Source organism: Mustela erminea, chromosome 1 (assembly GCF_009829155.1).
Source record: "Mustela erminea isolate mMusErm1 chromosome 1, mMusErm1.Pri, whole genome shotgun sequence".
In the NCBI taxonomy this organism is placed as follows: domain Eukaryota; kingdom Metazoa; phylum Chordata; class Mammalia; order Carnivora; family Mustelidae; genus Mustela; species Mustela erminea.
The window spans coordinates 9,770,127-9,786,592 of record NC_045614.1 but is presented as its reverse complement, the minus strand read 5'-3'; the positions used below and the strand labels follow the sequence as shown (position 1 = coordinate 9,786,592).

Genomic DNA, 16,466 nt, shown 5'->3' with positions numbered 1-16,466 from the left:
CCGATCGTCCTGGCCACCCTCTCTTGCCGGAAGCCGCCCGTGGTCTTGATCGCCAGCCCCGCCCCGCGGCCCACGCCATCCTTCCTCTCCCCCTGTCCTTAGAAAACCCTACATTTCCCCTTAGCCATACTTTTCTCCGCGATCGCTACATTTCTTTACCTAGTTCTGCACTTGCTTGATTTCTGTCTCTTCCCTCTCCACCGAGACCCCCAGTGGCAGGAGTAAGTGTAATTGGTGCATTGCTATGCCGCCAGCACCCGAACAGCACCGGGCATACAGCAGTGACTCCATGTGAACTTACCTACTGAACCAACTCATAATCTGCTCCATTCCGCTGAAACGTCTACGAAGCGGAACAACCCAGGTTGGTCCCTAAGTGTGGCCTGATCGCTGTCCCCAGTATCCCCACCGCCTATGGAAACTCTGGCTTTTTCCTTCCAGGAATTTCCAGCCACACTTTCTGGCCGGTCCCCAGCTCCCCATTCGGGAAACTCCCTCCAACCTGTGCTGTGGGGGGGGGGTGTCACCACTAACCACAGGTGGCCTCTGAGTCCTTGAAATGGAGCTGGGCCAAATTGGGTTATGCTATAAATGGAATTTTCAAGGACTAAGTAGGCAAAAAGAAAAAAAATGTAAAATAGCTCATTAAGCATTTTTTATATTGAAGACAATTTTTATATTGATTACATATCAAAAAGATAATATTTTAGGTAAGTTTGGGTAAATAAAATACATTATTCAAATTAATTCTACCTGTTTCCTTTTATGTTTTATATTTTATGTGGTATCAGGACATTTAAAGCTGTATATGTGACTTGCATTGTAACTTCTATTGGACAGCTTGGTCTTGAGGCACAGCCTGCCACACAGCCCGCCACAGTGACAGCAACAGAAAGGACTTGGATAATGGCAATGGCGTCTGACTGCTTCCGTGGTGCCCTCGCTGCTCCCTGGTGTTATTGCGATTCAGCCTTCCACCAGTGCTGCAAAGTGGAGAGCGTGGGCTCCATTCATCAGACGAGGAAACTGAGGCTTGGAGGGGAAGTGCTTGCTTGAAGTCCCCCAGACCAGGAAGCCCTAGACTTACTGCCCTGCGCCTTTCTTACAAAGCATTGGCAGCAAAGACGGACTGATAGGGAAGGCGTCACTGGGGTGTGGGGAGAGGTAGGGAGGACTTCAGCAAAGCCCCCATGTCAGCTGCTCCCCTCGCAAACAGGACCCCGGGGCTGCCCTTACCAGCAGTCCTCTTCAGCATCTGGTGCATGGCTGTTATCAGCTAAGCCTGGGTCCCGGTTCCCGAGAATGCTTCAGTGGGTGTCTTAAGATGTTGAATCAGAGAAGTCACTGGAGGCTGCTCTGCTCTGTTGTCTACTCTAGGAGGAACCAGGACTGGGCTTTCACTGAGTGAGGATGTTTATTGTCTAACAATAGATGTTAACGTTGTCAACATCCCCATCTCCGGGATGAAAAAAACAGGCCCAGAAATGTCAGGTGACATGCCCGAGGCCCCCAGCAGGGGAAAGATAGGGCCAGCATTCAAGCCCTGTGGGTGGGCTGGTTCTGTCACATTGGCTAGGGATCAAACGCACAGAGTTTGGGAAGCCCCAACATTCTGTTCCATTTTCCTGATTTTATGGATGAGGGGAATGAGGCCCGGAGAAGGTCAGAAAGTTGCCCAAGGCCACACAGTGATCTCCAGAGAATATATGAGGTCAGAAAGGACCCTGGGAGTCTCTCTCGACCAGATCTCCTCCTAACAACACTTTTCGTTAGGAGAGATTGGGAGCAGGATTCCAGTCATGCACATGTCCTGCCTTCTCCCTGCAGCCAAAAAGCTTGGGCTGCAGGCAGATGGAAGCCACGTTTATCCCGCCAGGCCTCTGTGAGCTCACTGTCTTGGCATCCAAGGCTCCGGATCCCAAACCCACATGTCCTTGAGAAGCATGGGAAATGGGGTGGCCCTGGAGACTCAGTTGGAGGGGAACAGCCCCCCTGTGGCAGCTTTGTGGCCATCCCACCCTAACTTTCCAGGGTTCCTGTCTTTGGCCAGCCCCCCCCAACACAACCCCTGCCCTTGCTGACTCAGGCAGGAAACCAGCCCGGGCAGTTTCGCTTCCTGGTTCTGATGCAGCCCCTCTCTGGCCTGCCCAACTGGCAAGATTTACTTCTTTCGTTTCTTCCCTTTTGGAACACAGGTTCATGGGCTAAGCGTCAGGGCCCCGTTGGGAGAAGTGGGCATTCAGGCGGAGGGGGATGGCGGAAGCAGGAGAGGAAAGGCTGAAAAAGCCACATCTAGTGACTTCTCTGGCCCTGTGGGGAGGGCCAGTGTGACAGGCAAGAGAGGACAGGCTGAGTGGCTAGTCTTGCTCTCCACTCTCTGGACAAAGGCAGCTCTCACAGCCCTCAGGCTCCAGAAGTCTCCACACTGAGCAAGGGGTGTTAGGGTCCCCATTTTACAGATGGGCAAACAGAAGTTCAGAGAGGTGACAGGACTTGAAGATCACACACCCAGGAAGGGGCCGAAATTGGCACTGCACTCAAGGTGTAGGTATTTTTCAGAGTCTGGGGCTCTTGGTTTCAGCACCAGTGCTGGGCTCCTGTAGACAGGTGGAAGGAACAAGCATAGAGGGAAAAGTCATGCAGGGCAGTGAGGCTATTTGGGGAGGCCGAGGGGGTGGGGAGAAGGGGGAACAAGTGGGTTGACATTCCAGACCTCATACCTGTTGCGCCTGAATGCCCTTCCTCGCCCCTGGGGTCCTCCTCAAAAGTCATCCGGAGGGTCAGAGGGACAAAGGGAGGTGGTTTACAGGTGTCCCTGGCCCACCTGGGCACCACTGGCCTTGGTGGGGTTGGCCTGGTTTCCTTGTGCCTCCTGGTGGCCCAGGGAGGCACCAGAAGACAGTTGGAGCTCACCGTGTCCCAGGGCTCGCTCTTCTGAGATTCCAGATAAAGGTTAACAAATAATTTCCAGAAGAGGGAATAGTCATGATTCTCACAGGCACATAAAGATGGACACAGGTTAACATTTTTATTGAACTCACGTGGGAATGAGGCAGATGTTATACGGCTCAAAGAGAGTCTGGAGAGCAGGCACTTCACATTATCAGACTATTTGTGCAAATAAACGTGCAGATGGGGGCAAATTGTTTTTTTCTGTAGTGGAGGAGGGTTGTCAACGAGACCTCTGCTGGCCAGAATGGAATTTGCATGTCTACAGATAAGTGGTTTTATATTGCTATCAGTTGCTTACAATTTACAGAACTGAGAGTTCAAAGACAATGCTATGAATCAGATAACCCGGAAGGGTGTGTTGTATAGAGATGGTGCACTGAATAATCAGAACTGATTCATTGAAATGCAAAATTTTCCTCGCAAAAAAAAGGGAAAGAATTCTTAACTTCCTTCATTCAATGAACACCTGTTCATTAAGCACCTCCTGCACCGTCCTAGGTGTTGGGGACACAGCGGTGGACAAAGACCCAGAGAAAAGCCTAGAGCCATGTGGAGTGACCACTGCTGGGAGTGGAGGTGCGGGAGGGCAGAGGAAGGGTCTCTGAGGGGACGCCCGGGAGGGGGAGCGAACCATAGCAGGAGGCAAGACAGAGAAGTGTGGGAGGGGGGTTGTTTTGCAGGGGGCAGTCTTGGCTGGCTTTCCCAGTTTTCTGTTTTCCCTACTAGGATGCCAGTCCTCAGCTCTCCCTTGCTGAGGCTGGCACGGAACAGGTGTACAATCAATCTGCTCAGTGGGCAGAGGGGGTCCATCTCAAAAGGCAGAAGCTACTCACTGCCTGCTTAGGGGAGATGCTGCTGCGCTGTAGGCAGATGGCACAGGCATTGGGGTTGCCTGAGTGGGCTAAAGGAAGGGTGTGCAGGACACACGCCTGAACGCAGCCCTGCCCTCCAGTCCTGCAGCTCCTTTCCCCAAGCCCACCCCAGCTGAAACCTGAGCATTGGGTCTGGGGAAACTCCAGGACAGTCTTTCCATCGGTTTGGGCACAGCTGCTGAAAGTTCTGGTATTTCAAAATGTAAATCCGTATTGTGTGAAATTGCTCACTGTATGTATAAAACCAATTTTTTTTTTTTTTTTTTGACAAGAGAGATCACAAGCAGGCACAAAGAGAGGGGGAAGCAGGCTCCCTGCTGAGCAGAGAGCCCGATATGGGGCCAAACCCAGGACCCTGAGATCATGACCTGAGCGGAAAACAGAGGCTCAGTGGGGAGCATGCTTCTCCCTCTCTTACTCTGTCAAATAAATAAACAAAAATCTTAAAACAAAACAAAACAATAAACACCAAAAACCCAAAACATGACTCCAGTACCCATTAGTAATTGCATCAATCATGGACATCCCCCCACCACCCCAGGTCAGTGTCTGCTCTCTGTTGATTTGCCTGGACATTTCACATCAATGGAATCCTACAGCCAATGGCCTTGTGGGGCCGACTTTTCATTCAGCACATCCTTGGGGGGCATCCATATTGTAGCACGTTAGAGCTTCCTACCTCTTTACCGAGAAAGCATATAGTCCCAGTGCAGATACGCATGCCACCCGCCGCCTGCGTTGTTGAGGGCTACCTGGGTTGCTCCTTGTTTTAGGTGACCGTGACTGACACTGCTGTGAACATGCCCGCACCAGCTGTTGGCCAAGTCCCTGCTCTCAACCCTTCTGGCCATGTGCCTTGGAGTGGAACAGGCAGGGCAGGCGGTAATTCTAGGCTAAGCGCTTTCAACAGTGGTTATCTCCGACCTTGTAGAAAAATGTTGGTAGTTCAGAAGTCTTTGACCACCGTCATGTGGGACCAGAAGAGCCGTCTGTGGTGGGTTCGCTGGCCGGGGGCCAGCCACTCCCAGGTGCCGCCACCTCCCCCAAGGCAGCAGCTCAGTGTCACCCTGACTGTGGCCTAATTCCTGAGCCATGACCCACTCCCCAGCAGGGGTTGGGGCAGGAAGGCTGTCAGCTTCTTGGCTGATCTCAGGCACATTTCACTCCGGCAGACCACCACCAAGCAATGATGGAGGGGCCTAGGAGAAGCAGGACAGAATCTTGGTCTGGGAAGAGACAGCGGCTGGCCAGCGGGGAGCGGGGACCCTGCTGGTGGCTGTACAAATCGCTGCTCTGACTGTCGACGACACGACCTAACCAGGGCATCACAAGGGCTGAGGTGGCGTGGAAAACACTTGAACAGTGCCTGGACTACTGGTGGTACTACATGAACACAAGCTGTTAGGGCTTTCAAGATCAAGGTGGCCCTGAGCGGTTCCCACGTACATCCTCGTTAGACTGGCACTGAGACCCTACCGGGTGGCTTCAGCATCTGTCCTATGGATGGGAGAGTGGCTCCCTAAGACGCCTGGCTTATCTCAGGTAGAGGTGGTGACCCAGGCATGCCTGCTGATGGTGTGCAGGCAAGTGAGGAGGTTGGCGCGGTCACCCAAGACCAGAGGGGCAAAGGTGCAGAAGCCCACTGGTCCCTCCCTGGGCCCATGGCTCGTCTCTGGTGGGAACTGATGGGACTCACCTAACTGGGGCACCTGGTCCCCAGCCCCAGCACTGGCCCACTCCCAGGAGCACGGGAACGCAGAAGAAATCACTGGTTTATTGCTCTGGGTTAAACCAGTGGATACAAGACCGGAGAAGGGGGATGCAGGAAGTTGAACATTTCCTTTCCTTCTGCAGCCCCTGGCACCCCGGGAAGCTGACCAGTCCGCTCCAGGTCCGCTGATCACCTGCTCACGGGCTGGACCCCAAATGAAACTTGAGGTACATGTGACCCAAGGCTCCGGGGAACCCAGCTCCTCCTTGCGGTGCCACCTGTTGGGTCCCCTGCATAGGGCTGAGCATGGAGGCTGTGTCGACGGCCTCCAATGGGCTGATGTCCTTAGGAAGGCGTCTTGGTGGAGGAGGAAGAGGCTGCCTCCTTCTTGGCAGAGGCCTTCACCAGTGCCAGCCTCTTGGGCAGGCTGCTGCAGGCTTTCATTACCACATCGTGTTCAATCTTCTTCCGGATTCCGACCTCCAGGTCCTGTGAGGGAGCAACCACAGGGCACTGAGACTGGGACCTGAGGTGGACGGAGGGGAGCGCCTAACGCGCCATGCTCTCTCTGCTGAGTGCACAGGGGGCTGATGAGCAACTCCCCCCGAAACAGTGTCTGAGGGTCTGGGGTTTAAGTCCTGCTTCTGCCCTGCACTCTTTGGGGGCGTTACACAGAAAAAATCCTGTTCTTGTCTCTGGACCTCAGCTTCTAAACCTCCGCTCAGCCCCATTTTACAGATGGAGAAACAGGTTCCTGTAGTGAGGAGGCATTTGCCCAGGCCTCCCCAAACAAATGAGGGAAGGGAGACTGGAGCATGCCCAGAGCCTTCGGTCTCAGCTTCCAGGCAGCAGTCCCTGCCGGCCCATGTCATCTCTGCCTGGCAGATGGCGGACTGGGGCTCTGAGACACAAAGATGTGAACAAGCAAAGGCACAGGGGTTTGGGTCCAAAAGTGGTAGTTTAATCATATTTCCCAAACCTCCCTGTCCTGCCTATGAGTTCCCACAACTATGACCACCATGGTGGTCACATAACTGGGTGCAGGAAACACAACAGAAAACAAACAAAACAGAAAAATCTCTGCCCTCTGGAAACTGGCACTCAGCGTGTATGAGACGACATACATGCCCATGATTTGCTAGGTTAAAGTGAAGGTAAGCGCTGCTAGCCAAGAAAGAACACAGGATAACGAGTGAGGGGTGCATCTTACTGGGGACAGCTGCTCAGAAGCATTGCCTGCAGTCAGACTAGACTGAGAAAGGGAGCTGTGTGGATTTCTGGAAGAATCTGGGCAGAGGAAACAGCTGGTACCAAAGTGCTGAGGTGGGAATAAGAACTCTGTTAAGGGACCAGTGAGCAAGGGAAAGAGCGGGAGGAGGGCAGGGAGGTGACAAGGGCAGATCATGCAGGGCCTTGTGGGCCACGGAGAGGATTTGGGCTTTTCTTGAGGTGGGAGACACTGAAGGCTCTGAGAATAGGACCAGGGGGCACCTGAGTGGCTCAGCTGGTTGAGAAGAGGACCAGACCTGGGTGCTCACTGGCGCCCTCTGGCCGCTGTGGGAGGAGGCAGGGGCTCAGGGAGGATGTCCCCACATTGGTCCAGGTGGTAGTGGATGGGGTGGGACAAGGTAGGCGGTAAATGGGTGGATTCTAGACTAATACCAAACACAGAAAGGAGGAGATGATACACAGAGGTCAGAGAAGGAGAGAATCTTGGATGATCTCGAAGAACAGAATCTTCCTGAATCAAGACTGTGGCAGGGTCTTGTCGGGGAAGGAGAGGGATCAGGAGCTTCGTTTTGAAGATGTTCAGCCCGCCTCTCGCAGCCAAATGGAGGTAAGCAGATTTCTGGGTACCCAGGTCTCAGAAAACCAAGGCTCTGGGAGAAACTTTAAGAATTTGCTCAAGATTACATATTAGGTAGGGTGGAGTACAATTTGAACTCAAATCTGACTCTAGTAAAACCAGTTTCAAATCTCCTTAAACTTCTTTATAAAGTCAACCCTACCCACCTATGTAAAGTAGCTGCATTTAAACACAACCACAAAAATGACAACCAACGCAGGTAACGTTCATTTGTGTCCTGTGCTGTTCTTGGCGCTTTACAAGTGCCCCATGGCATTAAATCCTTACCACTGTGGGAGAAAGGTGTTATTACTATGACCATTTTACAGGTTAAGAGACTCAGGGTGAAGAAATACTAGCTGTTGGGGCGCCTGGGTGGCTTAGTCATTGGGCGTCTGCCTTCTGCTCGGGTCATGATCCCGGGGTCCTAGGATCCAGCACCACATCCGGCTCCCTGCTCAGCGGGAGGCCTGCATCTCCCTTCCTCCCCCTGCTTGTGTTCTTCCCTCTTTCGCTGTCTGTCAAATAAATAAATAAAATCTTAAAAACAAAAGCAAAAACAAATACTAGCTGTTGATAGGGCTTCCACCGCACGCAGCACTGCCTTTCTGCAAAGATGGGGTTTCGACTTTGCCACGCCACCTCCCGTCCGGACTTCTTTTAAACAACGATAAGAGCGACAGCTGCTAACGTGCGTTTAGACTTTCTGCGGGCCTTGCTCCTCTGAGGCCCGCTGAATGTGGTATGTGATGTACCCATGACACAGGGGTCAAAACTGAGACTCGGAGACCTGAGTTCTCCAGGCTCCTCCACCCGGTGCAGATACCCGCCTCCAGGATCCTTCCCTGGCCGCTCGCGCACCCCTACTCACCTTCTTGAGCTTTTGCTGCTGCACGATGCGCGCCTTCTTCGGGGCGATCACACGACCTAAGAAGAGACGCAGTCGCGTAAGGCTGGGGGAGCCCTAGGCCCTCCTCGCCCCCCAGACCCTTGACAGTTCCTCACCACCCTTCCTCGGGCCCCGGTTGCGCTCGGAGGCCGCTGCAGCTGCTTTGCTCTTCGCCGGCTTCCGTGCCTGGAACTTGCGCTGTCCCTGCGCCATGATTTAGGATGCGCCGGAAAAGGCGGGGCTGTACGCAATCGCAACCGGAACGCGCAGGGCACGATGGGATACAGTGGGGACGCGGGGCGCAAAGGCTCACGGGACACACCGTGGCAAAGCATTACTGGGGGGTAAGCACCCACAGCAGCCGATTTCGCAAAAACTTCCAAGTCAAGGTTATAATATTAAGATAACATTTACGAAGAGCTCGTTTGTTTTGTAAAGCGTAGTTTTATGCCCTTCGTACACAAAATTTAGTCTAGGACTAGGGTGAGGCGACTGAGGCAGTCACTGGTGCATACTTTTAAGGGTGCCTAAAATTCGGGGCGCCTGGGTGGCTCAGTGGGTTAAGCGGCTGCCTTCGGCTCAGGTCATGATCTCAGGGTCCTGGGATCGAGTCCCGCATCGGGCTCTCTGCTCAGTGGGGAGCCTGCTTCCCTCTCTCTCTGCCTGCCTCTCTGACTACTTGTGATTTCTCTCTGTCAAATAAATAAAATCTTTAAAAAAAAAAAAAAAAAAAAAAAAAGGGTGCCTAAAATTCAATAATTGATATAGTTTTCTCAATATTTAAAAATAAAATTTTAGGGGACGTCTGGGTGGCTCAGTCAGTTAAGCCGCTGCCTTCGACTCAGGTCATGATCCCAGGGTCCTGGAATCGAGTCTCGCATCCAGCTCCTTGCTTGGAGGGGAGCCTCCGTCTCTCTGCCTCTGCCTGCTTGTGTGCTCTTTCTCTCACAAATAAATAAATAAAATAAAATCTAAAAAAAAAAAAAAAAGAAAAAGAAAATTTTAGGAGCGCCTGGGTCGCTCAGGTCACGATCAGGATGGCGTCCCATGTCTGGCTCCCTACTTAGCCGGGAATCTGCTTCTCCCTCTCCCACTCTGCCTGTGCTCCCTCTGTGTATCTCTGTCAAATAAATTTTTAAAAATCTTAAAAAAAAAAAAATCTGTGGGGGCACCCGGGTGGCTCAGTGGGCCGAAGCCTCTGCCTTCCGCTCAGGTCATGATCTCAGGGTCCTGGGATGGAGCCCCGCATCAGGCTCTGAGCCTGCTTCCCCTCTCTCTCTGCCTGCCTCTCTGCCTATTTGTGATCTCTTGTTTGTCAAATAAATAAATAAAATCTTTAAAAAAAATAGATAAAAATTAAAAAATTTAAAAAAATCTTTAAGAAAAATACAATTTTAGGGGTGCCTGGCTGCCTCAGTGGAGCACGTGACTCTTGATCTTGCGGTTGTCAGTTTGAGTCACAATTTTGGGTGTAGAGATTACTTTAAAAAAAAAATTTACTATTAAAGAAATAGAATCGGAGGTACCTGAGTGGCTAGTTGGTTAAGCACAACTCTTGATTTCAGCTCAGGTCATGATCTCAGGGTCTGAGGTCTAGACCCCCATGCTGACCACAGATTCTGCTTTTCTCCCTCTCTCTCTGTCCCCACCCCACTTGTGCTTTCACTCTTCTTCTCTAGAAAAAATAAAATAAAAAATATTTCACGAAGCTATTATCTTGCTTACTGGGCTTTTTAGTGTCCCCTCTAAAACTCCGTACCCCAAGCACTGCCCTAGTTCTGGCCCTGGAGCAACCTAAGAGGGCAGTGCAGTACTGTCCCCATTTTATAAATGAGAATACCAAGGCATGGAGAGGTGAAGTGACCTGGCCATGATCACACTGTAGAGAAAGCGGCTGAGGCAGGTTTTGAACTTGAGGCAGGCTGGATCCAGTTACAGTGCTCTTAAGAGTCATGCAAAGGCCCTGTGTGCTCTCCTTGCTCTAGGAAGAAGGGTGGTTGTGGGAAGAAGATCAGTTTAGGGGCAAGCCATTCAATAAGTTTATTATAAAACCTAAGGGAATGGGGGCAGGATATGGAGAGTGAGGTTGACTGCTTCTGGGGTCCATCTAGGGTCCCTACCCTCAGGAGACGGTGGTACTTAGGGCTGCCCGGAGCTCCTCGGGAGCGAAGACCCCCAGCTCTGTGATGATGCCACCGGTGATGAGCTCATGGGGGGTGACATCGAAGGCAGGATTCCAAACCCCAATGCCTGCAGGAGAACGGGGAGGCAAGAAGGCAGGTATGTGGCTGTGTGAGAAGTTCTCAAGCTCTTGTCACCTGTCTCCTCCATGGTGGTTCATGAGTTGGGGAATCCTTGAGAATCTGGGATGGCTCATTCTCTAACTGCATGAAGGCATTACATGGGGCTTTAGTCCCTACTATCCAGTTCAGACCCTGCTCCCCACCATTCCTGGGCCGTCACTGTCCAAGAAGGCTTGGAACACTTAGAGACATCTATCCCACTTTTGCCGGCTCCAACGATCTTTGTAAGAAGCTCTAAGAACCCACCTCAGAGCCTTTGCACAGGCAGTCCCCTTTGCCTCCAGTAGGGACGTGACTCACGGTTTCATTTCCTTTAGGTCTTTGCTCAAATGTCCCCTTCCCAGAGAGGACTTCTCCAATCACTGTCTAAATCTCCCCTCATGGACACTTCCCATGCCCATCCTCGCCTTGTGCATTTCTCCTGCGCTCATAACCCACTTCTAACCTACACAGCGGTTTTGTTATTTATCTTGTTTGTTTAACCCTAACCCTAACCCCCACTGGATTGTCAGCTCTGCGAGTGCAGAGGCATTTCCATCTTTTTCACTCCCGTATCCCCAGCGCCCTAGCACACCTCGGCCAGGTACTCAAAAATATTTGCTGAGTGAGTACCAACCTTCTACACAACAGGCTGCAAACTGGTGGCCTGTTTTCTCTGCTCACAGTGATTTTGGCCAGTGCTCATATGCCTCCAGGAAAGCAGGGGCACCAAAAACAAAATGAAGGAAAAAAATTTATAGAATTAATATATCTGTTTTTAAAACGCTGTTAAGAAATTGGGAGCACAAAACAACAGGATGTTAGGACTTCCCTCCACTTAGTTGTGTACTGTGATTTTTGCTGTTGCTCCATACATACTTGGGAGTCGGGTGGCAGCTCCACGGTATTTTCAGCACTTGAGGATCTTAACTGGTCCTTTTTATAAAAGTATTTTCCGTCGGGACGCCTGGGTGGCTCAGTTGGTTAAAAGTATTTTCCGTCATAATTGTTACTATCTAATGAGTGCTAAACAAGGGTCAGGCACTGTCCTCCACGTCATGTGGATGAACTCACTGACAGCCCCGGGCTTTGTGAGCTGGGTGGTGGTAAGAGCTCATTTTACAGGGGCGCCTGGGTGGCTCAGTGGGTTAAAGCCTCTGCCTTCGGCTCAGGTCATGATCCCAGGGTCCTGGGATCGAGCCATGCATCGGGCTCTCTGCTCAGTGGGGAGCCTGCTTCCACCTCTCTCTCTCTGCCTGCCTCTCAGCCTACTTGTGATCTCTGTCTGTCAAGTAAATAAAAAAAAAAAAAAAAGAAAAGAAAAAGAGCTCATTTTACAGATGTGAACACTGAGGCCCTGGGGGATGACAGAAGTCAGGCATCTTGCGCATGGCAGGCGGGTGGCACGGGGAAGCTGAGAACATCAGTGTCTCTCCGTAGACACTAGGTGAGACAATATTCTTACTTCTTCACGGGAGGAAGCCCAGATGGACAACTTGCCCTCAGTCTCCTAACTCACTAGTTTTACACTCTGACCTTGAGTCTGACCTTCAAGATGTTTCTGTTCTAAGAAATGGCTGGAAGGAGAGCTTTAGGCCCCAGAAGGCTGATTCTACCCTACATCCACCAGACCCTGGGAAGGGGCCACAGTGCCTAAGGGGAGGTGTCCAGGTGCTGTGTGACCCCCTATAAAGGGAGAGCTTACCAGGGGCTGCAATCCTGACCCCGTTGACATCAGTCAGCTCCTGCCCCGGGCGCTCCTCAATGACGATCTCCCTGCCCGACTCCAGATGGAGGTCACACGAGGAGCTGGGGGCAGCCACGTAGAAGGGGATGCCATGGTGCTTGGCAGCGATGGCCAGCTGGTAGGTGCCCACCTTGTTGGCTGTGTCACCATTGGCAACCACCCGGTCGGCTCCCACGACGACAGCTAGGGAGCAAGATGCTGGGGGTCATAACCTGGCCCGGGACACTTGGAGCCCTGCCCACTGGCGCCGTGCCTACTGACCTGACACGCCCCGGTGGGCCATGGCAGCTGCTGCCATGCTGTCGGCAATGAGGGTGGCGGGAATCTGCTCGTACACCAGCTCGAAGGCAGTCAGCCGGGCTCCCTGGTTGTAGGGCCGGGTCTCTGTGCAGAAGGCATGATCCAGACGGCCCAGGGTATGCAGTGAGCGGATCACACCTGTGGGGCCCGGCCCACCAGGACATCAGGATGAGACGGAGAGCGACACACGGGTGGGGTGGCTCGTTGTTTAGAAGCACAGCACAGGGGCACCTGGGATCAGGTTGGGATCTCAGGGTTGTGGAATCGAGCCCTGTGTTAATTCTCTCTCCCTCTGCCTCCCTGCTGTCTCTCTCTCAGAATAAATAAATAAAACATCAGCACGGTTCGCCAAAGGCTCACCAGGCACAGTCCCATCCCCAGGCGCCTGCAGTAGCTGTTCCCTCTGCCAAGTACATGGGTGCTCAGAGAACGTCTTGGTGAGGCCTTCCCTGATACCTCGCTCTCCCACAGCAAACCCCACACCTCTGACCCCTTCCTGGCTCTTTCTCTTTAGTACTTATCACCTGTGAACATAGTACACACAGTTATTGACTGGTTGTGTTTGTTCCTCCTACTTTCCTATTCCTTGGGGCAGAGATTTTGTCTACTGTGTCCACTGGTGGGTCCCCGGTGCCCAGAACTGTGCCTGGCACACAGTAGGTGCTTACTAAGTGCTGAATGAATGGAGGAATTCCTGCATGTCTGCAGGAATGGTGGGGCACCCTGGTTCTTCATTGACGTTTGCTGAGTGAATAAATCAGTGTCTTGCCATCAAGGCCTCAGTCCCCAGGCACAAAGGCAGGGCTAGCCCAATCTTTCTTTTGGGGGACCCCTCCCTTCTCAGCCCTTGCATCCTCCCATTCTCTAGGCACACGGCTTGGGCTGGACTGATTGATCCTAGAAAGGCAAATGACCCCATCAAAGCTCCTGAGATATGAGGAGCCTTTTCTGCACTGTCAGCATAAAGAGCCTTGACTTTTCATGATCTGAATCCCAGCAACCTTCCTGCTGACCTGTGGAGCATAAGAACGATGCTGCCCTGGAGGGCAGAATTTAGGAACAGGGACAGATGGATCCTGATGCCACTCTTTGATCCCTGGACCCAGCCATACCTAAAGCTAAGGCCCTAAGCACCTGTATACAAGAGTAAATTCACATCGTTTTGCTGGGTAAAGTGGTTAGGGCTTCTTTCTCTAGCATCCGAAAAGGGCCCATCCCCACTCCCATGGATGCCCACTCACCCAGAGCTGTGCCATAGCCAGCAGTGGCCAGTGCGCCAGTGTTACAGTGGGTCAGCACGGTCACCTTGCCACCCCCGGGAGCTGCCCGCTCCAGGAGATGGTGGGCTCCTAGGTCCCCGATGCTCCGATTGTCCTTGAGGTCTTTCTCCAGCATGTCCTCGGCACAGCGGATCACTCTGGGGCCGACAAGGGGCTCTCAGCACCAGCCACCGGGCCTTGGGGCCCAGGTAAACCCCTCCTCCTGGCCAATGCTACTGTGCAGGAGCCCTCTGGCTTAAAGCCTCTCCAGGCTATGTCCAGGCTATGGGGCCTACACTCTTCTGCCCTTGTCACCTGTCACACCATTTGCCCACCACACAACACATTTATCTCATGTGTGGGGCAGCACAGCAATGAACAGGATAAAAATCTCTGCCCCTGTGGAGCTCACAGTAGGGTGGGGAAGTCAGGCGGTGAACAGTTAATGAAGTGAAGGAGAATCAGGGGACAGAGCAGGGGTGGTGAGCTGGGTTACATGAGGGCTTGGGGAAGACAGAAATAAGAAACCTGATGGAGTTGGCTCTGTGCATTGCCAGCCTGCAGAGACAGCACGTGCAAAGGCCCTGAGACAGGAGTAAGCTTGGTGGGGTCAAGGAACACGAAGGTAATCACTTAACTTAAGCAGAGCAGAGTGGAAAAACAAAAGGGCAGGGAAGAGATCAGAACTGGAAACAAAATTCCTCAAAAGCAGAAACCAGGAGAATGAAATGGCTCTGAAAAGGACCTTTAAGGCAGAAGGGGCTGGGCGTGTTCTGGTGAGGCAGAGTCAAGGGATTGAAAGCAAAGATCTTGGGTCCCAGCCACCTGGGGTGGACTCTTGGTCCTGCTTGTGTGGCCCTGGACTGATGTGCCGTGCCTCAGTTTCCCTAATGTAAAACGGGTCAGTCTCGAAGAAATGAGTTAATAGCCTCTACGCAGAGCAGCGCCTGCCACAGGGTCCCCCTACCTCTCCCGGACCGCCTCCTCCGTGGCGCCCTCGCGTTCAGCCTCCAGGGCTGCGGTCTCGACCAGGTGGCGGGCAGCGCGGGCCATGTTGACGGCGGTGGGCCGGGCGGTGACCAGGAAGCTCAGCGCGTCGCGCACGAAAGCCATCAGCGCGGCGAGTCCCGGTCCCCCCGCGCCCGCCTGCAGCTCCACGGCGAGGCTGAGGCAGCCCACGAGCGCGATGGCCGGGGCACCCCGCACCTGGAGGGGGGATCCTGGCGTCAAGCGGGGTCGCCACCTCCCACCCCGGCCTCGCAGCTCCGCCGTACGGCCCCACCTTCATGGCGCGGATGGCCTCCCAGGCCTGGCGCACGGAGCCCACTGTCTCGTAACGGCTGTGCTGGGGCAGGAGCAGCTGGTCGAGGATCTCCAGGGAGCCCCGAGAGTAGCGAATCGCCTCCAGGGACATGGTATCACCTCCTCGCTCACGGCCGCTCAAGAATCAGTGAAGGGGACCCGCGCACGCGAGACGAGCCTAGAAGAAAAGGGGGCGGGGCCGACGCACCGCCCCCTAGGAGGCGCATGCGCACAGCAAATCTACGGGACGCTCCGTCCACGTGACTAACCCTTCCCTAATTTCCCCGTGGACTCCGGGTAGTTAGTCGCGTCCTGAAAAGCACGGATGGCAGCTTTTATGGGGCAACTCCTGGATTTTGGGCCCTGTGTTCAGCCAGCCAGAATCATAGCATGATCCCCCAAGTCACCCTTACGCGCCTGACTTCGGCCAGAGCGAGTGCTGAAGGTGGTCTCAAGTAGAGAAAGGCCCGAATTGGGGGATTCCAAGGACCAAGGGGTCTTACTGTTGCCCTGAAACCTCCCAACCCAGCTGGGAGCAAAGGCTGGTGGGCTGGGGACAGCCACTGGGGCCACCATCTCCCCTGAGGGACAAGGCCAATAAGAATCTGGCCAGAACCTCAGCCCTGAGAGGGCAGCGTGTCTGGTATCCCACTGTATCCCCAGGGCCTAGGTTAGTGGCCAGCACACTGTAAATAGCCCATCATTTTTTGTTAAATGATCTTCCCTTTCCACAGTTTGGGAGAAGATGGCAGGCTGGCGCGGCTGGCCTGCTGTTTCTGAGCCGTTTTCTGCTCGCTTTACCAGATACCTTCAAAAGATGCATTATGGGGCACCCGGGTGGCTCAGTTGATTATGCAACTGCCTTCGGCTCAGGTCATGACCCCGGAGTCCTGGGATCGAGTCCCACATCAGGCTCTCAGCTCCATGGGGAGTCTGCTTTTCCCCCTGACCTTCCATCTCATGCTCTCTCTCAATTTCTCTCTCAAATAAACAAATAAAATCTTAAAAAAGAAAAAAAAAAAAAGACCCATCATGGTAGGGAAGTGGGGGAGGTCTTTCAGGACCTTCCAAGGCATCCCCACAAGCTGGGGATAACAGAAACCCCACACCTGCATACTCCAGGCCCAGCTGCTTCAGGCTCCGCCCATGTTCCCAGCCCTGGCCTTCCCTGTGTGGTTCCCACAGCCTGGTTCCCTTTCCACCCTTCACACAGCCTGTGCTGCCTCCTCTGGGAAGTCTGCCCTGACTACAGACCAGCTGGAGCCACCGCCTTGAGTCATGCCAGGTGGGGGTCATGGCTGAGGCC

General features: G+C 53.3%; 2 protein-coding genes across 3 annotated transcripts; both read right to left on the bottom strand.

Moving 5' to 3' along the window:
- Window positions 1-5,577: 5,577 nt before the first annotated feature.
- On the bottom strand, window positions 5,578-8,697 carry C1H19orf53 (chromosome 1 C19orf53 homolog). Its single transcript, XM_032313062.1, has 3 exons — window positions 8,387-8,697; window positions 8,253-8,308; window positions 5,578-6,024 (listed from the first exon to the last, which is right to left on the bottom strand). The coding sequence occupies exons 1-3, from the start codon at window positions 8,481-8,483 to the stop codon at window positions 5,881-5,883; spliced, it is 297 nt and encodes a 98-aa protein (XP_032168953.1). The 5' UTR covers window positions 8,484-8,697; the 3' UTR covers window positions 5,578-5,880.
- Window positions 5,968-15,385, bottom strand: MRI1 (methylthioribose-1-phosphate isomerase 1). Of its 2 annotated transcripts, XR_004278631.1 has the most exons (8): window positions 15,141-15,385; window positions 14,826-15,064; window positions 13,841-14,016; window positions 12,561-12,737; window positions 12,258-12,482; window positions 10,391-10,520; window positions 8,253-8,308; window positions 5,968-6,024 (listed from the first exon to the last, which is right to left on the bottom strand). XR_004278631.1 is itself a non-coding variant. In XM_032313052.1 (7 exons), the coding sequence occupies exons 1-6, from the start codon at window positions 15,270-15,272 to the stop codon at window positions 10,393-10,395; spliced, it is 1,077 nt and encodes a 358-aa protein (XP_032168943.1). In that variant the 5' UTR covers window positions 15,273-15,385; the 3' UTR covers window positions 9,645-9,945; window positions 10,391-10,392. The 2 variants fall into 2 exon arrangements, 1 of the variants encoding a protein (XP_032168943.1); XM_032313052.1 differs by lacking the exons at window positions 5,968-6,024; window positions 8,253-8,308 and adding an exon at window positions 9,645-9,945.
- Between the last annotated feature and the right edge of the window lie 1,081 nt (window positions 15,386-16,466).

Excerpts from the sequence above, each read along its gene's own strand:
- C1H19orf53 (XM_032313062.1), bottom strand. The coding sequence starts at position 8,483 with ATGGCGCAGGGACAGCGCAAGTTCCAGGCACGGAAGCCGGCGAAGAGC. Across the intron at positions 8,309-8,386 it reads CCGGGGCCCGAGGAAGGGTG|GTCGTGTGATCGCCCCGAAG; the intron begins GTGAGGAACTGT and ends GTCTCTTCTTAG. Across the intron at positions 6,025-8,252 it reads AGCAGCAAAAGCTCAAGAAG|GACCTGGAGGTCGGAATCCG; the intron begins GTGAGTAGGGGT and ends GCTCCCTCACAG.
- MRI1 (XM_032313052.1), bottom strand. The coding sequence starts at position 15,272 with ATGTCCCTGGAGGCGATTCGCTACTCTCGGGGCTCCCTGGAGATCCTC. Across the intron at positions 15,065-15,140 it reads AGGCCATCCGCGCCATGAAG|GTGCGGGGTGCCCCGGCCAT; the intron begins GTGGGGCCGTAC and ends TCCCCCCTCCAG. Across the intron at positions 10,521-12,257 it reads GGTCAGGATTGCAGCCCCTG|GCATTGGGGTTTGGAATCCT; the intron begins GTAAGCTCTCCC and ends GTTCTCCTGCAG.